The sequence below is a fragment of the Ursus maritimus genome, unplaced genomic scaffold (assembly GCF_017311325.1).
Source record: "Ursus maritimus isolate PB19 unplaced genomic scaffold, ASM1731132v1 scaffold_30, whole genome shotgun sequence".
Classification (NCBI taxonomy): Eukaryota; Metazoa; Chordata; class Mammalia; order Carnivora; family Ursidae; genus Ursus; species Ursus maritimus.
In genome coordinates this window covers 3887017-3901121 of record NW_024425564.1, presented here as the reverse complement: position 1 = coordinate 3901121, position 14105 = coordinate 3887017, and the positions used below count along the sequence as shown (strand labels likewise).

The following is a 14105-nucleotide window of genomic DNA, read 5'->3' as shown; positions in this document are numbered from 1 at the left end:
CTATACCACACTTTATGAGCTTGCAAGGTGAGACTTCACAGAAAAACTGGAAAGAGCCAATCACAGTTAACAAGGCAGTTTATTTTCTTTTACGTGTTCATAGTTGTGGTTTTATGTATACTATATTCACATTCTGCCAACAATTTACCATCTCTGCTATCAGGATGTGTTATAATCAAGAGTAATCTGGATTCAATGAAACTGTAGTTTGTACAATGGAATTCAATTCTCTACTAGAGAAGATGAACTGTTTGCAAACTCTACGCCACATAGCACTAGAGGTCATCAGAGCAGACAACACAGGTTAAGGAGGCTCCCAATTCAACAAAACCAGTTTCATTTTTAGGTTTTCCCTTTTTTTTGAGGGGGTATTCATATATGCTCTTATAAAGGAAAGGGTTCTGATTTTTTAAAAATGCTTTGAAAATCATGGAACTGATCAATTATTAAGATCTCCTGAAGGTATTAGATTTCACAAAATCCTTGGGGCGCCTGGGTGGCTCAGTCGTTAAGCGTCTGCCTTCGGCTCAGGGCGTGATCCCAGAGTTCTGGGATCGAGCCCCACATCAGGCTCCTCCACTGGGAGCCTGCTTCTTCCTCTCCCACTCCCCCTGCTTGTGTTCCCTCTCTCGCTGGCTATCTCTCTCTCTGTCAAATAAATAAATAAAATCTTTAAAAAAAAAAAAAAGATTTCACAAAATCCTGAGAAACAACTCACAGATTATATGAACAGGAAAGACTTTAAACTCTTTATTGCCTCCAAAACTAGTAAATTTTATACTCTACCTACTTCTAGAATTGGAGGGGGATGTTACAAGTATAAATTTTAATGGCCCACATAGTGATTATTATTATTATTATTTTTTAAGATTTTATTTATTTATTCGACAGAGATAGAGACAGCCAGTGAGAGAGGGAACACAAGCAGGGGGAGTGGGAGAGGAAGAAGCAGGCTCATAGCAGAAGAGCCTGATGTGGGGCTCGATCCCAGATCGCCGGGATCACGCCCTGAGCCGAAGGCAGACGCTTAACCGCTGTGCCACCCAGGCGCCCCATATTATTTTTATCTTAACACTGAAACACACACACACGCACACACACACACACACACACACACACACACACACACACGACCAGAGCTCTCAAACACTAAAGAACAGTAAGAAGCAGTATCTTTGCATCAAAGGGATTTTTTTTTTTTTTAAGTCACGTATGCGGTCATGCCCCTCCCTTAAAAACACTGACATTCATTTAAAAAAATCTCCACTCTGTTTCACTGGGCTCAGCTTTTTGAAGTTACAAAGATAAATAAGACATGTATCACCTTAAGTTTTATAGGTATATGAGACATTCATCAAATAACTGGGTAGAAAGAGGTAAAGTGCCAAAGACAGGCAAGGGAGTGAGAGGTGCAGAGAAAATGCAATGGGGAAAAAATAAAAGAGTAGAGGAGGAGGAGGAAGAAGAGGAGGAGGAGGAGGGGGAAGAGGAAAAAATGCAATGGGAGCTCAGCAGTGGAAGAAACTAGCTGACCCTTGAATAACATGAGTTTGAACTTCACAGGTTCACTTACATGTAGATTTTTTTTTTTAATAAATACAAGATGTACTGTAAATGTATTTTCTCTTTCAATTTTCCAAATAACATTTTTTTTCTAGCTTACTTCACTGTAAGAACACAGTACATAATACATACAACTAAAAAATATGTGTTAATTAACTGTTAATGTTATTGGTAAGGTTTCTGGTCAACAAGGCTATCAGTAAAGTTTTGGGGGGGTAGTCAAAGGTTATACATGGATTTTCAACTGTTCAGAGGTGTCAGCACCCCTATCCTCCCATGTTATTCAAGGGTCAACTGTACTTCCAACTGTGCAGGTACAAAGGTTATTAGAAGGAGTGGCCTGCCCTGGAAAATGGTATGGAGATTCCTCAAAAAGAAAATAGAGGCGCCTGGGTGGCTCAGTCATTAAACGTCTGCCTTCGGCTCAGGGCGTGATCCTGGCATTCTGGGATCGAGCCCCACATCAGGCTCCTCCACTGGGAGCCTGCTTCTTCCTCTCCCACTTCCCCTGCTTGTGTTCCCTCTCTCACTGGCTGTCTCTCTCTCTGTCAAATAAATAAATAAAATCTTAAAAAAAAAAAAAAAAGTTGAAAATAGAGCTACCCTATGACCCAGCAATTGCACTACTGGGTATTTACCCCTAAGATACAAATGTAGTGATCCGGCAGGGCACCTGCACCCCAATGTTTATAGCAGCAATGTCCACAATAGCCAAACTACAGAAAGGGCCCCGATGTCCATCGACAGATGAATGGATAAAGAAGATGTGGTATATATAGACAATGGAATATTCCTCAGACATCAGAAAGGATGAAATTTTGCCACTTGCAATGACATGGATGGAACTAGAGGGTATTATGCTAAGCGAAATAAGTCAATCAGAGAAAGACAATTATCATATGATCTCACTGATACGTGGAATTTAAGAAACAAGGCAGAGGATCATAGGGGAAGAGAGGAAAAAATGAAACAAGACGAAACCAGAGAGGGAGACAAACCATAAGAGACCCTTAATCTTAGGAAACAAACTGAGGGTTGCTGGAGGGGAGAAAGGTGGGAGGATAGGGTAACTGGGTGATGGACATTGGGGAGGGTATGTGTTGTAATGAGCACTGGGTATTACAAGGCTGATGAATCACAGACCTGTACTTCTGAAACAAATAATACATTATATGTTAATAATAAAAAAAAAAGTGGCCTGAAAAGAGAGTCCAGAAGGGAAGGGACAAATAATTTCTGCATTCTGATACATGATTGCACATTCGTTTGTCATTCAACAAATAGTTCACAGTCTAGTACGAGAGAAAGGTAAGTAAACACACACCTAAAATACAATGTGTGAAGTATAATAACAAGCCTGTGCATAATATTAATAAAAAAGGAGGGATAAATTTCCATGGGGTAGTGAGGGGGGTAAGCAAGGAGGGAAAGGGGAAGGAGGAATGGTGACTTCATCAGGGCCCTGAGGATGAGCAGGAGTTTACTGGAAAGAAGAGAAAAGATATTTCTGGCAATAGGAACAACACAAGCAAGGGCATGGTGAAGTGAAAGCATGTGGTGTCTTTGGGGACCGGCTGTGGGGGAGTGAAGAGGAGACTGACGATGAAAGTGAAAACGAGGCCAGATCGTGAGGAGCTTTAAGCCCCACGCCAAGGAATCAGGCTTCAGTACAGTAGGCATGAAAGTTTTAGGCAAAGAATGATGTCATATAAGCATTATGAGACACCCTTTCTAACATTAAAATTTTTCGAGGCTATAAAAATATGTAACGTTTCCGGGGCTCCTGGGTGGCAGAGCGGTTGAGCGTCTGCCTTCGGCTCAGGGCGTGATCCCGGCATTCTGGGATCGAGCCCCACATCAGGCTCTTCTGCTATGAGCCTGCTTCTTCCTCTCCCACTCCCCCTGCTTGTGTTCCCTCTCTCGCTGGCTGTCTCTCTCTCTGTCGAATCAATCAATCAATCAATCAATCTTTAAAAAAAAAAATATGTAACGTTTCCACCGGCTGCAAAAACATACAGAAGAATGTTAATTCTAGGATCCCTTGAAATCACTCCAAAGGCCCCACTGGCCTTGAGTCCAGTTAAGGGTTCCCAGAAGACAGGAACTATTTACTATTTATTATTCTTTGGATTACCAGGACACGGGATAGAGTGGAACCAACAGGAACTGGTTTGTGATGAAGAACAGTTTTAAGACTGGATAAAAGATGACTCCAAGGTTCCTGCCTGATCACCTCATTGGGATGCTGAGGAGAAGAATGTTAAGTTTTGCCTGGGAGACATTAAGATTCAGAAATCTACAGGATGTCCAAGTGTTCTGTCCATAAGCCGTTAAAACACAGGTCTGGAATTCGGAAGAGAGTTTGCAGCCACAGATAGGAATCTGAACACGGCCACGTACACTGTACTGGTGACAGCCGAACCCATGTGGATGGACGAGGTCATGGAGCATGAACAGGACCCAGCTCAGAATCTAGCAATCCCAGGGCAAAAAGGAGACTAGACAGAGACAGAGAAAGATCACTCGGAGGAGGAGAAACAAGACAGCTATCATGTGAGTCTAGGAAGGTACACGGTTCAGAAAACACTTGGAGCATGGTGCCAAATGACAGAGGGTCAGTTAGTACGAAGACTACGTGGCTGCTGGATTTGGAAACTGGGTAGTCTTTGATTATCATTTCTCTGGAGTGGGTAAAGAATAGACTGGGTTGAAGAACAAATGGAAAAAAGGAAGAAGAGGCTCACTCTGCTCAGAAAGTGTGACAATAAAGAGAGAGGGGTGTTGACGGGTCCTCCGGTTGGGAGAAGTACGTACATTTTGTGCATTACCTTCTTTTATAGGACTTAACATCTAGAGACTCTGAGAACAAGGACTGCCTTCAATATTCTTACAGCACCTACCAGATTATATAACAAAAAGAGCAGCACTACTAAATCACTGTTTAGAATGCAAGATATAGATCTCTCACGCACTTCACTAAATTTTAACTAAACTGCCAGTGTAAAAGGGAGAGCACTAGACTGAACCAATTAGATGGTCATTAAATTCAAGTCATTAACCTGCATGGGGTGACTGTTTAAAAGAGGCCACGCCTCGTTACGTAATTTGACAGGCTCTGTGAGCAACACTGGGAATGCTGTAAGATGTTACCTTAATTCCTTCACCCTGGGCTGCACAAGGACATACTCACCTCCATAGTAGAGTCCTGTAGCAGTGCACATCCGCCACTGTCCCTGATACATTCCTGCTCTGCTGGGGCTGCACATCTGGACGCTGACATCTGCAATCTCTTGGGGCTCTAGCGATCTCACCATCACCATGTTCACATGTCCAAATTGGTCTCCCCCGACATATTTAAGACAAACCCCTGGAGGCCAGGCCTCTGCCCCTGAGTTCAAGCAAAAGAAAAAAATGTTAGGCAATTAGTGGTCCTAGGCTGGGTGCAGTTCATTACAAAACTGTAGAAGAGGCCTCTCTCTCTGTCTTTCGCACATACGTGAACCTAGCCACATATCCTTGAGCTACATAATGTCACAAGACTGACCAGAAGGAATTATCAGTTAACAACCTCTGACCAACAGTCTATCCCTAAGATAAGGCACATATGATCAAAGCAAGGCAGTTCCTCAAGAAGATGAGTTTCAGGGGACCCCAGGGGAGGCCACACATCACACTGAATCCAAGGAATCTAAGAATGATGTCCACGAAGAGCCGTGGAAATGAAGCACAGACCCACATCTTTGGAGGCCTGCTTTCCTCACTAAGAGGTAACGCGTGCCCATTTTTCAATGGAACTTTTTAAGCTGACGTTCTAAGTAAAAGTATCTGATTGTCCCCAGTTTTTCTATCAAGGCAAGTGGATGAAACACATGAGTAATAATTTCTGTATTACTTTCATTTTAATACTTTTCCCCTGACGTACGACTTTTCTTTCTGGAGTGCTTAACTGTGAAAAGACCAAGGTGCAAGAGATTCTGCAAATACCAGACAGAAGAGTCAAATCCAAATTTCATATTCAGGCTCAAACAGTAGTGGGGAAAACAGAACAGTGGGTGAGCTCCCCGGTAACAACACACTGAACTGTGGTCTCAGAGGTGATGATACCAGCCAGAGGCACGGGTATAAAGGATAGGAATGGCAATACAGGGACAAGGCATTGGCAGGAATGTCCTTCCTCCTTTGGAAATGATAAAGATCTTACTTGGGTACCTCCTCCTATGTACCTATTTTCATGCAAACTAATTCAAAATGAGCAATCCATATATTGACTCGTTTGGACAAGTCATAGGGCCACAGAGTGACTAGAGGTTATCTTTCCAGTGAAGACTCTCCAATATACTCCTTTTTACTATAGACAGAAACCTCTCTATCTTTTGGGGGTATATACACATCCATTATAAAAATAAATCACCGTGAAAAGGTGCACATGGCAGGACTCTCAGGGCAAAGCATGCTTGAAATCCATCTCCTGAGAGTATTCTAGGATGCCTTAGTACCTTGTTCTCAAAGTGCTGGACTGGTTTTGATATATCTGAGGACTTACTCTTGAAAAGGGAACCAGAGAGAAAGGCAACTACAGCTCTACTGCTGAAACTGCAGCCCCATAATGAATGGCACATTCTGTGGCTCTTGGATCTTAAGGGGTAGCAGATGAAGCAGTGGGCACAATGTTTTGTCAGACCCTCTTAAAAACACACCTGCCAACCAAGTGCCCTCTTAAGTTAACATCATAAAGGGCAACTGCTGCTGGTGGAAAGCCTGTGGATGATACCTTGGCAATACAGGCAAATTGTTTCACATTTCTGGGGCCTATGGTCTTGGCAAAAGCGTATTTGTCTGAGGTCAAGAATAGTAGCAGCTGGCATGGAGCACCTTGGAAAATGTCAGTGTCTTTAAAGACCAAGAGCCAAGAGAAAAACTGAACTGCTGTGTTAGGGTTGAATTCACAATTATTCTTTCAAACACACACACACATACACACAACACCTGTAACAAGACAACATCTGTACAAAAATCCAAGAATGTGTCTGTTTTTGAACTTCTAAGAAAATAAGGAAAACCAAGACTGTCTGGGTGTGGGAAATACTTGGCTGTCCTGAGCAGACAACCACAAGCAGCTGAGACGGTCAGAGCTCTCAGCTATGCAAAGAGGGAGTGCTCCTGTGCTCCAGGGAGACTGGGTTAGTTGGTAAACACTAAGTGATTAACAAATTACGCAGCTCCAGTCCTGATCTTTTTTAGTACAGACACTCTATTCATGTGGTGCCTGGGGAGCTTGTTGGAGAAAAAACTGGATGAGTTATCCACCATCAACTCGAAAGTGTTAATTTGCTACAAAGTGAAGAACCAATCATCTACCTTCTGAGAGTTACCAAGAATTCTCTATGGCATTTAGTTCTTACAGCCTAGTAAGTCAGGCAACTCTAAAAAGGTCAAAGATACCAGTTCTTAATACAGAAGGAAAGGAAATACTGCTGAGCTGTCTGGACCATCAGCACACCTAAATTCTGGATTTGAGAAGTATAATATAACAGGGGCTCAAATTAAGTCTCAGTTACAAATTAGCTTAATGGGGACAGATACATCTAGAAGAAGAAAGACTAATCTGTGTTTTATGGCTTTCTAAGTTAAGTATCACAAGCACACATATGATCAAGACTGTGATTCTCCAGTTATCATGGAAGATAATTTTATTCAAAAAAAAAGTAAAAACAGAACAAAACAAAAAAAAACCCTGACAGATGGCAATTTTGAGATGATAGAGAATGTGGCAAAAATGAAATAAAAGTCCACCAGTTCCCGAAAGCCCGGACTTACTAGGTGTAAGTGATTACGGAAATAGCTGGGAGATGGTAAGGAACATCCAAAGATCGATGAGGAAGAAGATAAACCTCGATGAAGACCCCCTATTGTTTTTAATCCCTAGAAGTTTGGAGATTGCATTTCAAATTAAGCCGCAGGCAAAAAGGGACCTTCACTGACCTTGTCATGACTTTCTTCACCTGATGTAAAGTGACTGGGATATAACAAAATTTGCTAAATGGATGAAGAATTACCTTCACTATAGTCATGCTGAAGAGAAAGGCAGAAATTAACTATTTTAAGGATCCAAAAGAAAAATGGAGGAAACAGTTGTTCTTTTTCAAGTTTTCTCAACTCCAGCTTTATGTTCACAAAAAATAAAGTTGACAATGAAGCCACTTTCTCACGTGACAATCACAACTACTTAGCCAAAGTCCAAGAAATACCAGCATTATCATAACTTGCTTGGCTTAACATTCACCATGGTTGGACAACAGAGCACGGCTCTAACAACTGAGAAGCTAAAGTGTTGGTGAGGAAAATTGTCTGTTTTCACCTTGGAGGGGCAGTTTCAAATTTTTACTTTCAATTTTAATTGTAAGGTTTCCTGTTCAAGTTTCCCAAGCTTCTAATACTTATATAGTGTCAAAAGTTTGGATCCTGGGATTCCACATCTATGTCATTAAATGTCTGACTTCTGTTTTTCCGTGGTCTTAAAAGTTGAATTTTAAACAATGTGTGACATTTATTTTCTTTGGGGAAACTGCTGGGACAGGTATACGTAGTTCCTGCCAATCTCATCTGTTGTATATTCAAATGCCTGGCATGCCTAAAACATGACAGCAGAGAGATACCATGAAAATTATTTATGAAACGATTTCAGTGAACACTTATCTCTTAAGAGAAGGTTATGAATGAGAGTAAAAGAGCCAGAGGAGAAATAGCTAAGGCCTGCTGTATTTCTGTGTTACTCTATTTCCAGAAAGAACTCAGGCCAGATTAGAATGATGCCGAAGAACCAGTACACGTGCATGCTTTCCCTCTTTCTCTTTAATAACATACCTATTACTTAGTTATGGAAGGCCAGGTTCTCCTTAATCAAATGGAAAGCATGGAGCTTACAGATACAAAACTATTCAAAAATGGAGGAACAATTTCCAAAAGAATAAAATAATCTGTGTTCAAAGTAACCTGAAGGGTAAAATATCCAGCCAACTGTTGCCCAACTCTTTTCAAGAAGTATTCAGGCACAAGAATGACCTTTCATGGGAAGAGAGATCGCAGATCCAGAGGCTGTTTTAAACTGGAGTTACCATGCAAAACCAAGTGGAAAAAGCACCCAGCCCCACCAATACAGATTTTTTCCAAGGTGAAAGAAAGGTAGGCTTTTTGGGATTCTGACCTGACATTTATCCATTTTATATCAATCCCTCCCAATCCCCCATTAACTCAAGAACTGTGAGTGAGCGGATCTATCAAGAAGATTTCTGACATACAAAATGGTTTCTGCAACAAAAGAGTATCTCAAATATTTCAGCGGTACTCTAAGAACTTTTAATATTTAAAAACACCATAGGGAATTCCCAGAAAGCCAGACCATTTTCAGTGTTTTCACTATAAATAAACAAGGTCTTAATTTTTTTTAACTAAATAAAACTGAACTCATATGTAAGTTTCAAAAGCAGTTTTGATCAGCAACTTAGCAGGTTTTAGTAATTCAGAGAAAAAACATGATGAACAGAAGATGAACTAAAGAGATTGTTTTAGGGGCGCCTGGGTGGCTCAGTCAGTTAAGCATCTGACTCTTGATTTTGACTCAGGTCATGATCTCGGATCATGGAATCGAGCCCCATGTCGATCTGAGACTAGGGCTCTACTGAGTGCAGAGTCTGCTTGGGATTCTCTCTCTACCTCTCTTCCTGCCCCCTCCCCTTGCACGCTCACTCTTGCACACTCTCTCAAATAAAATCTTAAAGAGATTGTTTTAGTATTTTTAAAAGCCCACAACATTAAGAAAACTGAGAGAAATCAAACCCCCCCCAAAAAGGAAAGAAATTAGGCAAAAATAATTTAGCTTTGAAAAAAATAATTTCAAGAAAAACAGAAAACATAGCTATTTTCCCATATTACCAAAGTGTCTCTCAAACTCACAACGCCCCACACCGTTACAACCAAAAGGGAAAAGAAGCTAATGAAAATTTTATAAAGCCACGAATGTCTCCAGTCATCTACAACGTTGGGTCAATCCAGATTATATGCATTTCCTCAGTGACACACTGAACTTTCATCCAAGGGAGTTACCTTTAAATAAGTCAGAAAAACTAAGAATAACAATTTGGTACATTAATTACTATTTAGGCTAGCTTAACTAGTCTTTCTCCATCATAAAAAAATTAAAGTACAAATAACTGAAAAGTAAACAGTCAATAAAAGGTCACTTTTATAGGTTTATTTGAGCCCCAAGAGTTTTACATCATCTCACATCAGATCACCTTGCTAGACAGGGTTCCCCCACATGCACAGACTTTCAGCTAAATATGCCTTCTGCCTAGTTCTCCATCTCTCCGATTTTCTCTGTTAAGTCCTCAGTGACAAGGAAGTTAAAGCATCCTGATCTAGGCAGCAGCATGAATTATTATTATTGCATGAGACAAGCAATATTAAGCCCACTAAAATTAAAAAAGTCATTAGAAAGAATTTAACAAGCAAAAGGTAATAATTAACTGTTACCAGACACATATTCAGATCCTTTTTTCAAAGAACTATCGCTAACTTATTTTTAATTTTTCTTAAAAGTCAGCAGTACATTACAACAATGCTTCAAAAAAATTTCTCAGTCTTTCCATCTTTCCCATACTGAGCAAAAACCCCACATTTCTTACCCTATTTTTCAAAGTGGTATTAACATTTCAGAGAGATAACTCAATGAAATTTCATAAAGAATCATCCTTGCAGCTACAAAGAAAAGAGCTTTCAAAAGAGCAGATGCTCACAGCTCTTTCTAACCACCTTGTTCTATTCAAGGATGTACCTCCTCTAGCCTGTTGGAAAGAACTGGAAGATTAATTAGAGCAGAATTAAAATGATGGAGTAGAACTGTACAGGTGGAGATAATACCACCACCACACACAGGCCTAGTTCCTGGTATCAAATGAATAATGAATTATTTATAGAGGCCATCAAGACCTATATTTAAAAAAAAAAAAAGATCAAAATTATTTTTCCTGATCTAGGGCAGGGGACATTTCATTGATGTTTGGTCATCACACCAGTACAAAAAAGTACTATATCAGGGTGACTGGGTGGCTCTGTTAAGCATCTGCCTTCGGCTCAGGTCATGATCCCAGAGTCCTGGGATGAGTCCCACATCAGGCTCCCTGCTCAGGGGGAGTCTGCTTCTCCCTCTGTCCCTCCCCCCTGCTCATGCTTTTTCTCTTTCTCTAATAAAATCTTAAAAAAAAAAAAATGATACTACATCATGTATAAGAAAAAGCTCAGAGTTACAAAAGCATATAATTTAAGCTAAAACACTTTCTTCTTTCTTTTAACTACTGAAAAAAGAAAACTGGGCAATAAAGAATAGCCCATTATCCATTTACCAGAATTCTGGATCCGCCACGTCTTTATAAATTGAGTATCAGGAGGTATCGATTCCCCTTCTCCTATGGTGACATCTTCAACAAATGACATAGAGGGTACACTGATGTTTGGGCTCTCGAAGTCGTAATAGGCGCCAATTGCTGCTTGTAGGTTCCTACAAAGAAAAAGAAAAGGCAAAAGATTTTACTTTAGTCCTGTCCAGAGTATATTATCTTGCTTGTCAAAACAAATGGAAAAAGCCTGTTTCTTAGGGTTTGGTATAGAACCTAAGGCTCCTGGTATATAAATCTTTAGAGCCACTGACTGTGTCTGAGGAACAACAGAAAAACGCCAAGACCAACAAACTTGAGCATCACTTTCCTCCCAAGTGCCCAGTAAAAAGTAAGAAACATTAGCACCATCAGCAACAATAGGAGGAAATCTCCCTCTCACCCACAGGGATAGCAAGTATGGGTAAGAAAGTCCATTAAAAGGGTGCTCCTCTACAACCGCGACTGGAATTCCAAAACACTCTATTTTAAAAGACATTCTAATTATTTAATTTTTTTGAAAAGGCAACATGCAGATGATTCAAAAAGCTTTGTACAGTGAAAAATAGCCATCTTATCTCTTCTTTCCTACGCGTGCGCGTGCGCACACACACACACACAACTTGCTCATATTACTTTCTTCAATATTCTGCCTTATGCACATACAAGCAAATAATATATATTCTTATTTCTCCCCCTTTTACACAATTAGTGGCATATTATACATTGCCCTTTGCGTTATTCCCATGCAGACATTCCTATGTCAGTACACAATGAATATCCTTTTTTTTTTTTTTAATTTTATTTATTTGACAGAGAGAGAGACAGCCAGCAAGAGAGGGAACACAAGCAGGGGGAGTGGGAGAGGAAGAAGCAGGCTCCCAGCGGAGGAGCCTGATGTGGGACTCGATCCCCGGACTCCGGGATCACACCCTGAGCCGAAGGCAGACGCTTAACGACTGAGCCACCCAGGCGCCCCTGAATATCCTATTTTTTATAGCTGTATCCATTGTACAGATATCTCATTATTTACGGAACCAGTTCACTTCTGAGCTTGTTTCTAATCTTTAATTCTTCCATAAATAAGCTTAAGCAAATACTGTTTTTATATAATGCAAGTGTATCTGGAGGATAAATTCCTTTAAGTGATACTACTGCTGGGTCAAATGGTATAGAGATTTGTGGTTTTAACAGATACATTCTAAACTTCCCTCAATAAAGCTGTACACTTACTGCACCCACCAAGAATACATGAGAGTGTCTATTTCCTGATTTGCTCATCAACACTGTTCCTCCAAAGTTTTGGATTTGTGTCAATCTGATAGGTTAAAAAGAAGATCTCAGTGAGGCCTGAAAATGGTTTTCTCTTGTTACACAAGAGGTTAAGTATCTTTTACATGTTTATGAGCCATTTGTAGTTTCTGTTTTGGAAGCACCATTTTGTAAATGATGGTGTCCTTTTTGATTACTCATAAACCTCCTTATGTCAGAAGGAACTACCAAGCACACAAACCAGAGTCCCTAATTGAACTGAAACACATGATTGACAGCGCGTTCATCCATGCCAGAAACCAAAGGCCACTAAGGGGTTTAAACAAGCTGTGTTCATTAGAGAGATCAAAGAAATTGCTAGTAATTACATTAACTGCTCCTCTTAAAGTCTTACTTAAACTAGTGACATCATCTCCAGTCCCCACAGTAGACAACAACACAAACTGCATTTTTCTAAACATAACCCAACCATAAGCCAATGGATCCAGTGCATTGTTTTTAATTATGCATAAACACAGCATGAAATAAGCTCTGACAGTATACAACTGTTCAACAGACATACTATTAGCAGCAAATACTTTTCTGCTGGGGGCCTGCCTGCTGCTCCAGGTGTTTGCAGCTGCCAGAAAGGAAGGCTATATTTAGAGCAGCTGCCTCAGGTCAAGCCTCACGCAATGGTGGCCTGTCATATTAGTCGGTAATGACTGGAATTACACCACCACCAACTGCCTGCCTGTTGTGTGTGTACTAGATAAAATTTACATGGAGTAGAGCTGAGCCAGGGGCCAAACTGCCTGTGTGCTTGACCATTCAATAGGAAGGCCTGGACTTTAGTCTTCCCAGCAACTTCCTTCTCCAGCTGACTATGATCCAAAATGAATAATATATGACTGGTTGAACTTGGGGACACCCAGCCTCTATCACCCACAAACAGGCCCTAGGAGTGTGTCTTAGGAATCAGCCTTACATTTAGGAATTAGGGATAAAATGAGAAAAAGAAAAGTAAGCCTAGCTTGCATTCTGTTCTTCTGAAAAGTTTTGTAAAAACTGTGTGTCCACCCTTTTATAAAGATAATTTTTCTGCTGCAGGAACTCCAGCAAGTAGCCTGCTGAATTGTTTTCTGTTCACTTGGCTGTAAAATATGCTTGGGAGGGAAGAAACTATTTGTGCACTGAGGACAATTGCCAATTCTCATCCTCAGCATGTGTCATATTTCACCACTTGGCTCTGCCTGATATCAAAAAGGACTCAAGACCACTGCAGGAGAAACATGAACATGTTCCGCTATCCTACTTAGATCTGGCCGCCTCAGATCTTGTTTCACACAGCCCAACTCGGCCCACAGCCAAGCCAACAAAACTATTTATTTGTACCTGTATAATATAGGTAATTCAGCCAGAGAAAGATTAAGAAACACTTTTAAAGGCCAAAGTGAAACCGAAAGTAGTGAACTGGACTTCTGGCAGGAAGCAGGAGTGGAGGATGACAAAGCAAATTAATTTCCCAAGTACAAGGCCAAGTGTGGACTTCAGCCCAGTGGTGCTCTAACCCATTCGGCAGGTACACAACTTAAACTGTGGGTACACAGCTTCTTGGCGCTTGGACCACTTAGATCACTGCCTTACTGGGCCAAGCAATGGCAGAAATAGACCAAACAGCTCCAATTCAAGTGTGAGAACAAGCAGATATGAGAGCATGTATTCCCATTCGAATCAACATACTCAGCTATTATTAGCAAACAAGAATTTCTACATGAAATAGAACTGGCTGAGGAAATGGGAAAAGGAAGAACACGGACTCCGTATTCAGCCCAGTCTGAAAGTTTAAACTTCCAGGTT

At 40.7% G+C, this 14105-nt stretch overlaps 1 protein-coding gene across 2 annotated transcripts in view; it reads right to left on the bottom strand.

Moving 5' to 3' along the window:
- The window catches only part of ILRUN (inflammation and lipid regulator with UBA-like and NBR1-like domains), an 88043-nt gene that overhangs the window by 44262 nt on the left and 29676 nt on the right, over positions 1-14105 (bottom strand). Inside the window, exons 2-3 of one of the 2 annotated variants that reach the window (XM_040644736.1) lie at positions 10965-11119; positions 4754-4951 (exon numbers count right to left, since the gene is read on the bottom strand). In XM_040644736.1, the coding sequence (XP_040500670.1) occupies positions 4754-4951; positions 10965-11119 (353 nt within the window). The remainder of the gene's footprint in view (positions 1-4753; positions 4952-10964; positions 11120-14105) is intronic. The other variant, XM_040644737.1, reaches the window with a different exon arrangement.